This window comes from Crinia signifera, chromosome 3 (assembly GCF_055691185.1).
Source record: "Crinia signifera chromosome 3, ASM5569118v1, whole genome shotgun sequence".
NCBI lineage: Eukaryota > Metazoa > Chordata > Amphibia > Anura > Myobatrachidae > Crinia > Crinia signifera.
In genome coordinates, this window is record NC_139219.1 from 339,090,915 (window position 1) to 339,111,157 (window position 20,243).

Consider the following 20,243-nt stretch of genomic DNA (forward strand, 5'->3'; position numbering starts at 1 on the left):
ACCCTCCCTTACTGGTCTCACACTGACATGACATGTACCACCCTCCCTTACTGGTGTCACACTGACATGGCATGTACCACCCTCCCTTACTGGTGTCACACTGACATGGCATGTACCACCCTCCCTTACTGGTGTCACACTGACATGGCATGTACCACCCTCCCTTACTGGTGTCACACTGACATGGCATGTACCACCCTCCCTTACTGGTCTCACACTGACATGGCATGTACCACCCTCCCTTACTGGTGTCACACTGACATGGCATGTACCACCCTCCCTTACTGGTGTCACACTGACATGGCATGTACCACCCTCCCTTACTGGTGTCACACTGACATGGCATGTACCACCCTCCCTTACTGGTGTCACACTGACATGGCATGTACCACCCTCCCTTACTGGTGTCACACTGACATGGCATGTACCACCCTCCCTTACTGGTCTCACACTGACATGGCATGTACCACGCTCCCTTACTGGTGTCACACTGACATGGCATGTACCACCCTCCCTTACTGGTGTCACACTGACATGGCATGTACCACCCTCCCTTACTGGTGTCACACTGACATGGCATGTACCACCCTCCCTTACTGGTGTCACACTGACATGGCATGTACCACCCTCCCTTACTGGTGTCACACTGACATGGCATGTACCACCCTCCCTTACTGGTGTCACACTGACATGGCATGTACCACCCTCCCTTACTGGTGTCACACTGACATGGCATGTACCACCCTCCCTTACTACTGTCACACTGACATGGCATGTACCACCCTCCCTTACTACTGTCACACTGACATGGCATGTACCACCCTCCCTTACTGGTGTCACACTGACATGGCATGTACCACCCTCCCTTACTGGTCTCACACTGACATGGCATGTACCACCCTCCCTTACTGGGTATCACACTGACATGGCATGTACCACCCTCCCTTACTGGTGTCACACTGACATGGCATGTACCACCCTCCCTTACTGGTGTCACACTGACATGGCATGTACCACCCTCCCTTACTGGTGTCACACTGACATGTCATGTACCACCCTCCCTTACTGGTGTCACACTGACATGGCATGTACCACCCTCCCTTACTGGTGTCACACTGACATGGCATGTACCACCCTCCCTTACTGGTGTCACACTGACATGGCATGTACCACCCTCCCTTACTGGTGTCACACTGACATGGCATGTACCACCCTCCCTTACTGGTGTCACACTGACATGGCATGTACCACCCTCCCTTACTGGTGTCACACTGACATGGCATGTACCACCCTCCCTTACTGGTGTCACACTGACATGGCATGTACCACCCTCCCTTACTGGTGTCACACTGACATGGCATGTACCACCCTCCCTTACTGGGTGTCACACTGACATGGCATGTACCACCCTCCCTTACTGGGTATTACACTGACATGGCATGTACCACCCTCCCTTACTGGAATCACACTGACATGGCATGTACCACCCTCCCTTACTGGTCTCACACTGACATGGCATGTACCACCCTCCCTTACTGGTGTCACACTGACATGGCATGTACCACCCTCCCTTACTGGGTGTCACACTGACATAGCATGTACCACCCTCCCTTACTGGGTGTCACACTGACATGGCATGTACCACCCTCCCTTACTGGTGTCACACTGACATGGCATGTACCACCCTCCCTTACTGGTGTCACACTGACATGGCATGTACCACCCTCCCTTACTGGTGTCACACTGACATGGCATGTACCACCCTCCCTTACTGGGTGTCACACTGACATGGCATGTACCACCCTCCCTTACTGGGTATTACACTGACATGGCATGTACCACCCTCCCTTACTGGAATCACACTGACATGGCATGTACCACCCTCCCTTACTGGTCTCACACTGACATGGCATGTACCACCCTCCCTTACTGGTGTCACACTGACATGGCATGTACCACCCTCCCTTACTGGTATTAGACTGACATGGCATGTACCACCCTCCCTTACTGGTATTAGACTGACATGGCATGTACCACCCTCCCTTACTGGTGTCACACTGACATGGCATGTACCACCCTCCCTTACTGGTGTCACACTGACATGGCATGTACCACCCTCCCTTGCTGGTGTCACACTGACATGGCATGTACCACCCTCCCTTACTGGTGTCACACTGACATGACATGTACCACCCTCCCTTCCTGGTGTCACACTGACATGGCATGTACCACCCTCCCTTACTGGTGTCACACTGACATGACATGTACCACCCTCCCTTACTGGTGTCACACTGACATGGCATGTACCACCCTCCCTTACTGGTGTCACACTCACATGTCATGTACCACCCTCCCTTACTGGTATCACACTGACATGGCATGTACCACCCTCCCTTACTGGTGTCACACTGACATGGTATGTACCACCCTCCCTTACTGGTATCACACTGACATGGCATGTACCACCTTCCCTTACTGGTCTCACACTGACATGGCATGTACCACCTTCCCTTACTGGTCTCACACTGACATGGCATGTACCACCCTCCCTTACTGGTGTCACACTGACATGGCATGTACCACCCTCCCTTACTGGTGTCACACTGACATGGCATGTACCACCCTCCCTTACTGGTCTCACACTGACATGACATGTACCACCCTCCCTTACTGGTGTCACACTGACATGGCATGTACCACCCTCCCTTACTGGTGTCACACTGACATGGCATGTACCACCCTCCCTTACTGGTGTCACACTGACATGGCATGTACCACCCTCCCTTACTGGTGTCACACTGACATGGCATGTACCACCCTCCCTTACTGGTCTCACACTGACATGGCATGTACCACCCTCCCTTACTGGTGTCACACTGACATGGCATGTACCACCCTCCCTTACTGGTGTCACACTGACATGGCATGTACCACCCTCCCTTACTGGTGTCACACTGACATGGCATGTACCACCCTCCCTTACTGGTGTCACACTGACATGGCATGTACCACCCTCCCTTACTGGTCTCACACTGACATGGCATGTACCACCCTCCCTTACTGGTGTCACACTGACATGGCATGTACCACCCTCCCTTACTGGTGTCACACTGACATGGCATGTACCACCCTCCCTTACTGGTGTCACACTGACATGGCATGTACCACCCTCCCTTACTGGTGTCACACTGACATGGCATGTACCACCCTCCCTTACTGGTGTCACACTGACATGGCATGTACCACCCTCCCTTACTGGTGTCACACTGACATGGCATGTACCACCCTCCCTTACTGCTGTCACACTGACATGGCATGTACCACCCTCCCTTACTACTGTCACACTGACATGGCATGTACCACCCTCCCTTACTGGTGTCACACTGACATGGCATGTACCACCCTCCCTTACTGGTGTCACACTGACATGGCATGTACCACCCTCCCTTACTAGTGTCACACTGACATGGCATGTACCACCCTCCCTTACTGGTGTCACACTGACATGGCATGTACCACCCTCCCTTACTGGGTATCACACTGACATGGCATGTACCACCCTCCCTTACTACTGTCACACTGACATGGCATGTACCACCCTCCCTTACTGGTGTCACACTGACATGGCATGTACCACCCTCCCTTACTGGTGTCACACTGACATGGCATGTACCATCCTCCCTTACTGGTATCACACTGACATGGCATGTACCACCCTCCCTTACTGGTGTCACACTGACATGGCATGTACCGCCCTCCCTTACTGGTGTCACACTGACATGGCATGTACCACCCTCCCTTACTGGTGTCACACTGACATGGCATGTACCACCCTCCCTTACTGGTGTCACACTGACATGGCATGTACCACCCTCCCTTACTGGTGTCACACTGACATGGCATGTACCACCCTCCCTTACTGGGTATCACACTGACATGGCATGTACCACCCTCCCTTACTACTGTCACACTGACATGGCATGTACCACCCTCCCTTACTGGTGTCACACTCACATGGCATGTACCACCCTCCCTTACTGGGTATTACACTGACATGGCATGTACCACCCTCCCTTACTGGTGTCACACTGACATGGCATGTACCACCCTCCCTTCCTGGTGTCACACTGACATGGCATGTACCACCCTCCCTTACTGGTGTCACACTGACATGACATGTACCACCCTCCCTTACTGGTGTCACACTGACATGGCATGTACCACCCTCCCTTACTGGTATCACACTCACATGTCATGTACCACCCTCCCTTACTGGTATCACACTGACATGGCATGTACCACCCTCCCTTACTGGTGTCACACTGACATGGTATGTACCACCCTCCCTTACTGGTATCACACTGACATGACATGTACCACCCTCCCTTACTGGTATCACACTAACATGGCATGTACCACCTTCCCTTACTGGTCTCACACTGACATGGCATGTACCACCTTCCCTTACTGGTCTCACACTGACATGGCATGTACCACCCTCCCTTACTGGTGTCACACTGACATGGCATGTACCACCCTCCCTTACTGGTGTCACACTGACATGGCATGTACCACCCTCCCTTACTGGTCTCACACTGACATGACATGTACCACCCTCCCTTACTGGTGTCACACTGACATGGCATGTACCACCCTCCCTTACTGGTGTCACACTGACATGGCATGTACCACCCTCCCTTACTGGTGTCACACTGACATGGCATGTACCACCCTCCCTTACTGGTGTCACACTGACATGGCATGTACCACCCTCCCTTACTGGTCTCACACTGACATGGCATGTACCACCCTCCCTTACTGGTGTCACACTGACATGGCATGTACCACCCTCCCTTACTGGTATCACACTGACATGGCATGTACCGCCCTCCCTTACTGGTGTCACACTGACATGGCATGTACCACCCTCCCTTACTGGTGTCACACTGACATGGCATGTACCACCCTCCCTTACTGGTGTCACACTGACATGGCATGTACCACCCTCCCTTACTGGTGTCACACTGACATGGCATGTACCACCCTCCCTTACTGGGTATCACACTGACATGGCATGTACCACCCTCCCTTACTACTGTCACACTGACATGGCATGTACCACCCTCCCTTACTGGTGTCACACTCACATGGCATGTACCACCCTCCCTTACTGGGTATTACACTGACATGGCATGTACCACCCTCCCTTACTGGTGTCACACTGACATGGCATGTACCACCCTCCCTTCCTGGTGTCACACTGACATGGCATGTACCACCCTCCCTTACTGGTGTCACACTGACATGACATGTACCACCCTCCCTTACTGGTGTCACACTGACATGGCATGTACCACCCTCCCTTACTGGTATCACACTCACATGTCATGTACCACCCTCCCTTACTGGTATCACACTGACATGGCATGTACCACCCTCCCTTACTGGTGTCACACTGACATGGTATGTACCACCCTCCCTTACTGGTATCACACTGACATGACATGTACCACCCTCCCTTACTGGTGTCACACTGACATGGTATGTACCACCCTCCCTTACTGGTATCACACTGACATGACATGTACCACCCTCCCTTACTGGTATCACACTGACATGGCATGTACCACCTTCCCTTACTGGTCTCACACTGACATGGCATGTACCACCTTCCCTTACTGGTCTCACACTGACATGGCATGTACCACCCTCCCTTACTGGTGTCACACTGACATGGCATGTACCACCCTCCCTTACTGGTGTCACACTGACATGGCATGTACCACCCTCCCTTACTGGTCTCACACTGACATGACATGTACCACCCTCCCTTACTGGTGTCACACTGACATGGCATGTACCACCCTCCCTTACTGGTGTCACACTGACATGGCATGTACCACCCTCCCTTACTGGTGTCACACTGACATGGCATGTACCACCCTCCCTTACTGGTGTCACACTGACATGGCATGTACCACCCTCCCTTACTGGTCTCACACTGACATGGCATGTACCACCCTCCCTTACTGGTGTCACACTGACATGGCATGTACCACCCTCCCTTACTGGTATCACACTGACATGGCATGTACCACCCTCCCTTACTGGTGTCACACTGACATGGCATGTACCACCCTCCCTTACTGGTGTCACACTGACATGGCATGTACCACCCTCCCTTACTGGTGTCACACTGACATGGCATGTACCACCCTCCCTTACTAGTCTCACACTGACATGGCATGTACCACCCTCCCTTACTGGTGTCACACTGACATGGCATGTACCACCCTCCCTTACTGGTGTCACACTGACATGGCATGTACCACCCTCCCTTACTGGTGTCACACTGACATGGCATGTACCACCCTCCCTTACTGGTGTCACACTGACATGGCATGTACCACCCTCCCTTACTGGTGTCACACTGACATGGCATGTACCACCCTCCCTTACTGGTGTCACACTGACATGGCATGTACCACCCTCCCTTACTGGTGTCACACTGACATGGCATGTACCACCCTCCCTTACAGGTGTCACACTGACATGGCATGTACCACCCTCCCTTACTGGTGTCACACTGACATGGCATGTACCACCCTCCCTTACTGGGCGTCACACTGACATGGCATGTACCACCCTCCCTTACTGGTGTCACACTGACATGGCATGTACCACCCTCCCTTACTGGTGTCACACTGACATGGCATGTACCACCCTCCCTTACTGGTGTCACACTGACATGACATGTACCACCCTCCCTTACTGGTGTCACACTGACATGGCATGTACCACCCTCCCTTACTGGTGTCACACTGACATGGCATGTACCACCCTCCCTTACTACTGTCACACTGACATGGCATGTACCACCCTCCCTTACTGGTGTCACACTGACATGGCATGTACCACCCTCCCTTACTGGTGTCACACTGACATGGCATGTACCATCCTCCCTTACTGGTATCACACTGACATGGCATGTACCACCCTCCCTTACTGGTGTCACACTGACATGGCATGTACCGCCCTCCCTTACTGGTGTCACACTGACATGGCATGTACCACCCTCCCTTACTGGTGTCACACTGACATGGCATGTACCACCCTCCCTTACTGGTGTCACACTGACATGGCATGTACCACCCTCCCTTACTGGTGTCACACTGACATGGCATGTACCACCCTCCCTTACTGGGTATCACACTGACATGGCATGTACCACCCTCCCTTACTACTGTCACACTGACATGGCATGTACCACCCTCCCTTACTGGTGTCACACTCACATGGCATGTACCACCCTCCCTTACTGGGTATTACACTGACATGGCATGTACCACCCTCCCTTACTGGTGTCACACTGACATGGCATGTACCACCCTCCCTTCCTGGTGTCACACTGACATGGCATGTACCACCCTCCCTTACTGGTGTCACACTGACATGACATGTACCACCCTCCCTTACTGGTGTCACACTGACATGGCATGTACCACCCTCCCTTACTGGTATCACACTCACATGTCATGTACCACCCTCCCTTACTGGTATCACACTGACATGGCATGTACCACCCTCCCTTACTGGTGTCACACTGACATGGTATGTACCACCCTCCCTTACTGGTATCACACTGACATGACATGTACCACCCTCCCTTACTGGTATCACACTGACATGGCATGTACCACCTTCCCTTACTGGTCTCACACTGACATGGCATGTACCACCTTCCCTTACTGGTCTCACACTGACATGGCATGTACCACCCTCCCTTACTGGTGTCACACTGACATGGCATGTACCACCCTCCCTTACTGGTGTCACACTGACATGGCATGTACCACCCTCCCTTACTGGTCTCACACTGACATGACATGTACCACCCTCCCTTACTGGTGTCACACTGACATGGCATGTACCACCCTCCCTTACTGGTGTCACACTGACATGGCATGTACCACCCTCCCTTACTGGTGTCACACTGACATGGCATGTACCACCCTCCCTTACTGGTGTCACACTGACATGGCATGTACCACCCTCCCTTACTGGTCTCACACTGACATGGCATGTACCACCCTCCCTTACTGGTGTCACACTGACATGGCATGTACCACCCTCCCTTACTGGTATCACACTGACATGGCATGTACCACCCTCCCTTACTGGTGTCACACTGACATGGCATGTACCACCCTCCCTTACTGGTGTCACACTGACATGGCATGTACCACCCTCCCTTACTGGTGTCACACTGACATGGCATGTACCACCCTCCCTTACTGGTCTCACACTGACATGGCATGTACCACCCTCCCTTACTGGTGTCACACTGACATGGCATGTACCACCCTCCCTTACTGGTGTCACACTGACATGGCATGTACCACCCTCCCTTACTGGTGTCACACTGACATGGCATGTACCACCCTCCCTTACTGGTGTCACACTGACATGGCATGTACCACCCTCCCTTACTGGTGTCACACTGACATGGCATGTACCACCCTCCCTTACTGGTGTCACACTGACATGGCATGTACCACCCTCCCTTACTACTGTCACACTGACATGGCATGTACCACCCTCCCTTACTACTGTCACACTGACATGGCATGTACCACCCTCCCTTACTGGTGTCACACTGACATGGCATGTACCACCCTCCCTTACTGGTCTCACACTGACATGGCATGTACCACCCTCCCTTACTGGTCTCACACTGACATGGCATGTACCACCCTCCCTTACTGGTGTCACACTGACATGGCATGTACCACCCTCCCTTACTGGTGTCACACTGACATGGCATGTACCACCCTCCCTTACTGGTGTCACACTGACATGGCATGTACCACCCTCCCTTACTGGTGTCACACTGACATGGCATGTACCACCCTCCCTTACTGGGTGTCACACTGACATGGCATGTACCACCCTCCCTTACTGGAATCACACTGACATGGCATGTACCACCCTCCCTTACTGGTCTCACACTGACATGGCATGTACCACCCTCCCTTACTGGTGTCACACTGACATGGCATGTACCACCCTCCCTTACTGGTGTCACACTGACATGGCATGTACCACCCTCCCTTACTGGGTGTCACACTGACATGGCATGTACCACCCTCCCTTACTGGTCTCACACTGACATGGCATGTACCACCCTCCCTTACTGATGTCACACTGACATGGCATGTACCACCCTCCCTTACTGGTGTCACACTGACATGGCATGTACCACCCTCCCTTACTGGGTGTCACACTGACATGGCATGTACCACCCTCCCTTACTGGGTATTACACTGACATGGCATGTACCACCCTCCCTTACTGGAATCACACTGACATGGCATGTACCACCCTCCCTTACTGGTCTCACACTGACATGGCATGTACCACCCTCCCTTACTGGTGTCACACTGACATGGCATGTACCACCCTCCCTTACTGGTGTCACACTGACATGGCATGTACCACCCTCCCTTACTGGTATTAGACTGACATGGCATGTACCACCCTCCCTTACTGGTATTAGACTGACATGGCATGTACCACCCTCCCTTACTGGTGTCACACTGACATGGCATGTACCACCCTCCCTTACTGGTGTCACACTGACATGGCATGTACCACCCTCCCTTGCTGGTGTCACACTGACATGGCATGTACCACCCTCCCTTACTGGTGTCACACTGACATGACATGTACCACCCTCCCTTACTGGTGTCACACTGACATGACATGTACCACCCTCCCTTACTGGTGTCACACTGACATGGCATGTACCACCCTCCCTTGCTGGTGTCACACTGACATGACATGTACCACCCTCCCTTACTGGTGTCACACTGACATGACATGTACCACCCTCCCTTGCTGGTGTCACACTGACATGGCATGTACCACCCTCCCTTACTGGTGTCACACTGACATGACATGTACCACCCTCCCTTACTGGTGTCACACTGACATGACATGTACCACCCTCCCTTACTGGTGTCACACTGACATGACATGTACCACCCTCCCTTACTGGTGTCACACTGACATGGCATGTACCACCCTCCCTTACTGGTGTCACACTGACATGGCATGTACCGCCCTCCCTTACTGGTGTCACACTGACATGGCATGTACCACCCTCCCTTACTGGTGTGACACTGACATGGCATGTACCACCCTCCCTTACTGGTGTCACACTGACACGGCATGTACCACCCTCCCTTACTGGTGTCACACTGACACGGCATGTACCACCCTCCCTTACTGGTGTCACACTGACACGGCATGTACCACCCTCCCTTACTGGGTATCACACTGACACGGCATGTACCACCCTCCCTTACTGGTGTCACACTGACATGGCATGTACCACCCTCCCTTACTGGTGTCACACTGACATGGCATGTACCACCCTCCCTTACTGATGTCACACTGACATGCATGTACCGCCCTCCCTTACTGGTGTCACACTGACATGACATGTACCGCCCTCCCTTACTGGTGTCACACTGACATGGCATGTACCACCCTCCCTTACTGGTGTCACACTGACATGGCATGTACCACCTTCCCTTACTGGTGTCACACTGACATGGCATGTACCACCCTCCCTTACTGGTGTCACACTGACATGGCATGTACCACCCTCCCTTACTGGTATCACACTGACATGGCATGTACCACCCTCCCTTACTGGTGTCACACTGACATGGCATGTACCACCCTCCCTTACTGGTGTCACACTGACATGGCATGTACCACCCTCCCTTACTGCTGTCACACTGACATGGCATGTACCACCCTCCCTTACTGGTGTCACACTGACATGGCATGTACCACCCTCCCTTACTGGTGTCACACTGACATGGCATGTACCACCCTCCCTTACTGGGTATCACACTGACATGGCATGTACCACCCTCCCTTACTGGTGTCACACTGACATGGCATGTACCACCCTCCCTTACTGGTGTCACACTGACATGGCATGTACCACCCTCCCTTACTGGTGTCACACTGACATGGCATGTACCACCCTCCCTTACTGGTCTCACACTGACATGGCATGTACCACCCTCCCTTACTGGTGTCACACTGACATGGCATGTACCACCCTCCCTTACTGGGTATCACACTGACATGGCATGTACCACCCTCCCTTACTGGGTATCACACTGACATGGCATGTACCACCCTCCCTTACTGGTGTCACACTGACATGGCATGTACCACCCTCCCTTACTGGTATCACACTGACATGGCATGTACCACCCTCCCTTACTGCTGTCACACTGACATGGCATGTACCACCCTCCCTTACTGGTGTCACACTGACATGGCATGTACCACCCTTCCTTACTGGTGTCACACTGACATGGCATGTACCACCCTTCCTTACTGGTGTCACACTGACATGGCATGTACCACCCTCCCTTACTGGTGTCACACTGACATGGCATGTACCACCCTCCCTTACTGGTGTCACACTGACATGGCATGTACCACCCTCCCTTACTGGGCGTCACAGACATGGCATGTACCACCCTCCCATACTGGTATCACACTGACATGGCATGTACCACCCTCCCTTACTGGTGTCACACTGACATGGCATGTACCACCCTCCCTTACTGGTGTCACACTGACATGGCATGTACCACCCTCCCATACTGGTGTCACACTGACATGGCATGTACCACCCTGCCTTACTGGTGTCACACTGACATGGCATGTACCACCCTCCCTTACTGGTGTCACACTGACATGACATGTACCCCCCTCCCTTACTGGTGTCACACTGACATGACATGTACCCCCCTCCCTTACTGGTGTCACACTGACATGGCATGTACCCCCCTCCCTTACTGGTGTCACACTGACATGGCATGTACCCCCCTCCCTTACTGGTGTCACACTGACATGACATGTACCCCCCTCCCTTACTGGTGTCACACTGACATGGCATGTACCCCCCTCCCTTACTGGTGTCACACTGACATGGCATGTACCACCCTCCCTTACTGGTGTCACACTGACATGGCATGTACCACCCTCCCTTACTGCTGTCACACTGACATGGCATGTACCACCCTCCCTTACTGGTGTCACACTGACATGGCATGTACCATCCTCCCTTACTGGTCTCACACTGACATGGCATGTACCACCCTCCCTTACTGGTGTCACACTGACATGGCATGTACCACCCTCCCTTACTGGGTGTCACACTGACATGGCATGTACCACCCTCCCTTACTGGTGTCACACTGACATGACATGTACCACCCTCCCATACTGGTATCACACTGACATGACATGTACCACCCTCCCTTACTGGTATTACACTGACATGGCATGTACCACCCTCCCTTACTGGCGTCACACTGACATGGCATGTACCACCCTCCCTTACTGGTGTCACACTGACATGGCATGTACCACCCTCCCTTACTGGTGCCACACTGACATGGCATGTACCACCCTCCCTTACTGGTGTCACACTGACATGGCATGTACAACCCTCCCTTACTGGCGTCACACTGACATGGCATGTACCACCCTCCCTTACTGGTGTCACACTGACATGGCATGTACCACCCTCCCTTACTGGTGTCACACTGACATGGCATGTACAACCCTCCCTTACTGGCGTCACACTGACATGGCATGTACCACCCTCCCTTACTGGTGTCACACTGACATGGCATGTACCACCCTCCCTTACTGGTGCCACACTGACATGGCATGTACCACCCTCCCTTACTGGGTATTACACTGACATGGCATGTACCACCCTCCCTTACTGGGCGTCACAATCACACATATGTATTTCCCACATGTTCATCTTTATTCTATTAGGCGTGATGACATGTCTCGTTACTACTGTACTCTTATTGGACGTTCCAAAATCTCAAATTTTAGAATGACCTTCACCAGACCTAATAAAGTTGTTGCATGTTCCACCTTACTTTTGGTACAGTGTAAAGGGGTGCTGGACGGGGACCCCACTGTCTTAATCCCGACAGTCATTTACCCGATGTCAGGATCCCGACTGTTAAAACACCAACAGATGGGTTCCCGACGGCTGTCTGAGTCGGGATCCCGATGTTGGCTAATGACTGTCGGAACCCTATACCACACACGTGTAAAGACCTGATATGTTCCTCCTTTATCCCTCTCTCCTCTTGTCCTCCGCCCTCAGCTTGGCTTCTTGACCTCATCTTCTTCTGCATTCCTTCTCTCCAAGCCTCTGCCTATACTTTCCCCTCCTCCTCCACCTCTGCCTCTATACTGTGATCTTCCCTCTTTCCATCAAACACCACCTAGTGTCCCCCATTCTATTGATCCCACCTCATCTATTGTCACATTACCTACCAACCACCCCATTTTCCCTGTTCAGACCATGGTGGGCATCAGTAAGGAACGGGAAAGCAGAATATGGGTATACGTACCAGTAGGTGGCCATTCTGTATCGCTGATGATGATGCTGTCTTCTGTTCTCCAGCTGGTATTCTGGTCCATTAACGAAGCTCGATGCCAAGCGTTGTCTCCTACAGGAACAGAATGGGACCGGCTCATTCCTGGTGTGGACACGGGAACAAGATGACTGCTACTTTATCTCTGGTATGTCCCCGTTCCAGTTCATAGGCGCAGATGTATTAAGCCTTAACAAGAGATAAATCCAAGGGTGATAAGGAGAGATAAACGTCCAGCCAATCACATCCTAACTGCCATGTTACAGACTGTGTTTGAAAAAAGTCAGTAAGGAGCTGATTGGCTGGACGCTTATCACCCTTGGATTTATCTCCTGTTACGGCTTAATACATCTGCCCCACTGTGCCGTATCCCAACACTAGGCCCAGCCAAGCAAGCAGCCATGTATGGGAGGGGCTTTAACAGTCCGCCGACAGTTCCCAAGTAAGAACTTTGTACTGGCGTCCATTGGGTGGGACGCCGCGCGCTCTGTACAAATGGCTACAGCTGTCTCTAAAGGGAATATTTAGTATTATAAAAATGACAAGAGGTGCTATTTCTCTTTCCTCCCCTAGGTGACATTGGAGAGTTACAGTTGGGAATAGAAGGGCGACCACAGGGAGCTTGGGCACTATATTTAATAAATTAACAGTGACTAACTCCTCCCCTTCTACTTCCTCTCCTTGGCAGTCTTAACATGTGCCCTACGGGAGCTGGGTGCATTCATTGCTCACTCCTGGGCTTTTTTAATTTTAGATGATCTGCATTCAGCAGGAGGACAGGCAGGTAGCCCCCTGTCCCTACCTGCCTGCGACGAGGGTGCTGTCGGCGGGTCCGGTCGTAGCTGCATTCAGCTCACCTCCGGTACCCGGCTGCAGGATCCACAGATCCTGAGGTCCCGTCGCCGCTGCACGCAGCGCGCCTCGAGGACCTGTCAGCACGCCGCACCCGACAAGAGAGGCAGGGGTAAGTATAACGCTGATCCCCCGTTAGCGGGGGATTCAGCGAAAGAGACGCGGCCAGGCACTTTTAAATACAGCGCCATAGCGAGGAGCGGAGCATAGGCGTGCGGCATGCTGGGCACTTCCGCTTCCTCCTCCTTTAAGGTGCGGCGGCCATTGAAGTAGCGTGATCCACAGCTCCCTCCAGGCGGCTGAAAAGTGCAGGTGGCCCTGGTACAGTGAGTCACAGCAGGACATAGGAGGTCAGGGCGGCTTGGACTGTGTCCATAAAGGTCCCTTAGCCGGCGCAGGTTATATTTATATACAGTGCGTGTCTCTGGCTTGTGGCAGACTCTGCCTTATATATCTCCTCTCCTGTCCGGTGCTTAACCTCTCTCTCCTCTCTGTGGATTATTGATGAGTGTATGATGGCTGGTGGGGCTCCTAAAAAGATTGCTTGCAAAAAGTGCAACACCAAGTTCACCCCACACGCTGAGGGCGCCATTTTATGTCCCCCATGTGCTGCAGCCCCAGTCCCCCCTCCTTCAGCAGCGGGGCACGATACTCCTGTATGGGCTTCCCAATTGTCCACAGTGATTTCTCAGCTGGCTTCTGAGTTATCTGCAGCCAGACAAGATAGGGATGCAGCCAGGGATCAACGGGCAGAGTTAACCTCTGCGGTTGAGGGTCTGTCTAGAGCATTACATGCAGACACCCCAGCACCCCCTCCCCCTAGAGTGGCTTCTGCTAATAGGATTTTTCCTCAGGTCCCTCTGTTAGATGATACAGATGATGACATGCCAGATCTGGAGGAGGGTGAATTTAATGAGCCTGAGGCTCCAGTTATACAGGACACTGATGTCCCCTCTCAGGGTTTAGAGGACTTAATACAAGCATACAAGCAGTCCTTTTAACCCTCAATGTCTCTGAGGAGGAGAGGCCTGCTGTGCGTCCCTCAGTTTTTGCTAAAAAGCAGAAGCAGTCTGCATTCTTCCCAGCCTCAGAGGAGCTGGATGATCACCTGCAAAAAGCTTGGTTACACCCTGACAAAAAGATTCAGGTGTCCCAAAGGTTTTTCACTTCCTATCCCTTTCCTAAGGATGCTAGGAAGTCCTGTGAAACGCCCCCTGCTGTAGACTCTTCGGTATCACGCTTGTATAAAAAGACAGTACTTCCCATACCAGGAGCCTCTACCCTCAAGGATGTCTCTGACAGACGGTTAGAGAGCACCCTGAAGAATATTTATTCAGCTGCAGGTCTTTTACAAAGGCCGTCCCATGTGGGCTGTTGGGTCAATAGGGCCATGGAGGTCTGGGCATCCCAGGTTGCCTCCTCTCTAGACCCAGGTGCAGGTGATATGTTGCTTCTGGTAGAACACATACGTGAGGCTGCAGGCTACTTAGTTGAAGCCTCTTCAGACGTCTGTATGCTGGCGGCTCATGTTTCTGCACTTTCAGTTTCAGCTCGCCGCACTCTTTGGTTGAGACAGTGGAATGCGGATGCCGACTCCAAAAAGGCGGTGGAAGCATTACCCTTTGCTGGTGAGGCGCTCTTCGGTCCAGAGCCGGACAAGATGATCTCACAGGCTACGGGGGGTAAGTCGCAGTTTCTGCCTACAGCAGCCCCTCCCCCACGCAGGTCCTTCCCAACTACAGGAAGGCAGTCCTTTCGTTTCTTCCGACCCACCCCCAGATTCAGGGGTAGGTCACGTGGAACTGCTTCCAGTTCTAGAGGACTCCGAGGCAGAGGTTCAGCCAGTGCACCCATCCTGGATGCAAAGGTTATCTCCAAGCCCTCTGCATGACTCTCCCAGTCCCTGCCCGGAGCGCAGAGTGGGAGGCCGTCTGCTGTTTTACCAGCACGTTTGGTCCATATCCTGCCAGGACGCATGGGTAAAGGACCTGGTGGCAGGAGGCTACAAGATAGACTTCTTATTGCCTCCTCCTCTACATTTTTTTTCCCACAGGTTTGCCAGCTTCTCCAGAGAAAAGCAAGGCACTACAGGCAGCCATTCACAAACTCAGGGACATGGAGGTTGTTATCCCAGTCCCAGACTCCGAGAGGTCAAGGGTTTTCTATTCCAGCCTGTTTCTGGTTCCCAAACCTGACGGCTCGGTGAGGCCCATCTTGAATTTGAAGCAGCTCAATCCGTTTCTGCGGTTCACCCGTTTCAAGATGGAGTCTCTGCAGTCAGTCATTGCAGGCCTGGAGCCGGGGGAGTTTCTCGTATCCATCAATATAAAAGATGCATACCTGCATATCCCCATCTGGCCCCCTCACCAGGCCTACCTGCGGTTTGCCGTTCAGAGCTGTCATCTACAGTTCAGAGCCCTTCCCTTCGGCCTCTCATCTGCGCCCCGGGTATTTACCAAGGTCATGGCAGTCATGATGGAAATACTCAGGGAGTTACCATTGTCCCTTACTTGGACGACCTTCCGTTGAAGGCTCCGTCCAAGGAGATCCTGCTGCACAACATCCAGCTGACATGTCAGACTCTGGAGTCCCATGGCTGGATGCTCAATATCCAGAAGTCGCAACTGACCCCCTCGCAGAGGATTCTGTTCCTGGGGATGACCTTGGACACTGTCCAAAGAAGGGTTTTCCTCCCAGGGGACAAGATATTGTCCTTGCAGGAATCGGTCCGCCTGGTGCTGCAGCATCGGAGGGTTTCAGTCCTACTCTGCACAAGGCTATTGGGAAAGATGGTGGCGTTCGAGTCGGTGCAGCACAGGCGTTTTCGATCTTGCCCCTTCCATCTGTGTCTGCTCCACCAGTGGTCAGGTTCGTATCTTTTTCTCCATCAGCGAATCACCCTTTCCCATCAGGCTCGAGCATCACTGGCGTGGTGGCTCGACTCCAGCAACCTGCAGGAGGGACGGAGGTTCGCCATACACAACTGGACGCTCCTCACCACAGATGCCAGCCTCAGGGGCTGGGGAGCGGTCACGCTGGGTCTCCACTTCCAGGGACTGTGGATGCATGAGGAAGCACAGATGTCCATCAATGTGCTGGAACTCCGAGCGGTGTACTACGCCCTCCTTCAAGCGGAAGTCATTCGCCGGAACAAGGACATCAGTGTGCAGTACGACAACGCCACGGCTGTAGCCTACATAAACAAACAGGGAGGCACTCGCAGCCGTGCAGTGATGAGAGAAGTGAAGAGGATTCTGCTCTGGGTGCAGGAGCACGCGGGGGCCGTGTCTGCCATTTTCATACCAGGCGTGGAAAATTGGGAGGCAGACTACCTCAGCCAAAGAGACGTCCATCACGGAGAGTGGTATCTGAACCCTCAGGTCTTCCAGACCTTGATTCGTCAGTGGGGATAACCTCAGATAGACATGCTGGCCTCCAGACACAACCATCAGTTGCCCCGGTACTGCGCTCGGACAAGAGATCCTCAGGCAGTGGCAGTGGACGCTCTCACCGCCCCTTGGACGGATCAGTACCTCTACATCTTCCCTCCATTGCCTCTCATTCCTCGGATTCTACAGAGAAGCCGCAGGGAGTCGGTAACAGTGCTGTTCATTGCTCCGGACTGGCCTCGCCGGTCATGGTACATGGTTCTAACAGGCCTGTTAGTAGACGAGCCGTGGCCTCTTCCACTCTGTGACGACCTGTTAACACAGGGTCCATTCACCTGTCCAAACTTAAAACATCTACATTTGACGGCATGGCTGTTGAAAGGTCCATTCTGAGAATAGCAGGGATTCCGTAGGCAGTGATCCCTACCATGATAGGGGCCAGAAAACAAGTTACCTCGGTGCATTACCATCGCATATGGAGGGTTTATGTGGCCTGGTGCGAGACCAGGAGGGTCTCTCCTGTGAATTTCAAATTGGCCCATTTTCTTTTGTTTTTACAGAAGGGCCTTTCCTCAGGACTCCGGCTGGGGTCCTTGAAGGTACAGGTATCCGCTCTCTCTATTTTATTCCAGAGAAAGCTGGTGGTTCTTCCTCAGGTTCAGACTTTCCTCCAAAGGGTGTTGCGGCTGCAACCTCCCTTCAAGCCCCCCACAGCACCATGGGACTTGGACCTGGTCTTGACCTTCCTCCAGTCCTCCCTATTTGAACCCATGGAGGACGTGGACCTGAAATATGTCACTTGGAAGACAGTCTTACTGCTGGCCTTGGCCTCGGCCAGAAGGGTGTCGGAGCTGAGTGCTCTCTCTTGTAGGGCACCCTTCTTGCGTTTCCACGAGGATAGAGCGGAGCTGTGCACCTCTAGTGGTTTTCTCCCAAAGGTGGTCTCGGCATTCCACATTAACCAACCTATTGTGGTGCCGGCCTTTCGGGAGGAATCAGATGAGTCTTGGAGCGCTGGACGTGGTCCGGGCCTTGCGCATATACGTTGCCAGAATGGAATCTTTGCGTAAGTCGGATGCTCTTTTTGTCCTCTATGACTCTCTACATCCTGGATGGCCCGCCTTCAAGCAGGCCCTGGCCAGGTGGATCAGGCTGACAATTCGTCAGGCTTATGTGGCTTCCTCTAGAGTGCCACCGTCTTCTATCTCCGCCCATTCAACGTGGTCGGTGGGTACCTCCTGGGCGGCTGCCCGTGGAGTTTCTATTCAATATCTCTGTAGAGTGGCTACTTGGTCTGGCCGCAGGACCTTTGTCCGATTTTATAAATTTGAAACATTTGCAGCAACTGCTTCGCGGTTCGGCCGTTCTGTGTTAAGGGGCTCTCAGCGTCATCCCACCCGTGTTGGGAGCTCTGGGACGTCCCCACTGTAACTCTCCAGTGTCACCTAGTGGAGGAAAGAGAAAAGGGGATTTTGTACTTACTGTTAAATCCTTTTCTCAGACTCCATAGGTGACACTGGACGCCCACCCGACGCTGTCTCTTTTATTGCTGTTTCAGGTTTGATCAGTTACCAGAGGTTATGAGACTTTTGTACTTAGCCTTCAAAAGTTTCCCAGCAATTATGGGTGTGTTCATTCTGTTATGAGTGATGTTTTTCAAACTATATTTTCACTCTATGCGAGTGTGTGTGTGTGTGTGTGACTTGTTATGTTATGTGTAACCTCCTCTTGGAAGTGTGTTGTTTTTCTTTCTTCCAGCTCCCTCCGGGCACATACCTAGACTGCCTAGGAGAGGAAGTAGAAGGGGAGGAGTTAGTCACTGTTAATTTATCCTAAAGTGCCCAAGCTCCCTGTGGTCGCCCTTCTATTCCCCCACTGTAACTCTCCAGTGTCACCTATGGAATATATATAAAGATATATAACGCATATAAGGAATTCATGGCCACACATGATGGTCAACCGCTCTATTGCCAAATTTCTCCAAATCTTAATGGAATAGATCAAATGTGCCAATAAATAGCATCTCACCAGACATTTCTGCGGTAACTCATCCAGTGGGAAATGGCATACACTGTATATGGATCCGTTCATCGTCTGGGCTAACGCGTTTCTCCACCTAGTTAGCTATCAGCATCTGCCTCAGTGGAAGCAGGTTCCTTTAGCTGAGAGCTAACAAGGTGGAGAAACGCAATAAGATCCTGGGATTTATGATGAGAAAGATACTACGCAGTAAGTAGGCGGAGAAACGTGTTATAAAGAAGATCCAGTGGTTCATTTCCCCCTTGATGACCCACGCCAAAACTGTTTATCTCCGACACCATCGGCCGGTGGTGTGACCCATGTGCGGCACAAGTCGGCAATAGCAGACCAGAGACTCCTCTGATGGAATAATGCCCCGTGGTAGGATGCACTACAGGAGCTGTCTGTGATGCTGGTCTCATAGGGGTAGGGTATAACATTGCCATAGTGGGAACCCAGTAATTATTACCAGCGTTATAGTGTC

The 20,243-nt window shown here is 52.6% G+C and overlaps 1 protein-coding gene across 1 annotated transcript in view; it reads left to right on the forward strand.

The window, feature by feature from the left end:
- LOC146063101 (tyrosine-protein kinase Src42A-like) overlaps positions 1-20,243 on the forward strand; it is a 117,471-nt gene that overhangs the window by 24,973 nt on the left and 72,255 nt on the right. Inside the window, exon 2 of the mRNA XM_083175115.1 lies at positions 13,529-13,647. Coding sequence (XP_083031241.1) covers positions 13,529-13,647 — 119 coding nt within the window. The remainder of the gene's footprint in view (positions 1-13,528; positions 13,648-20,243) is intronic.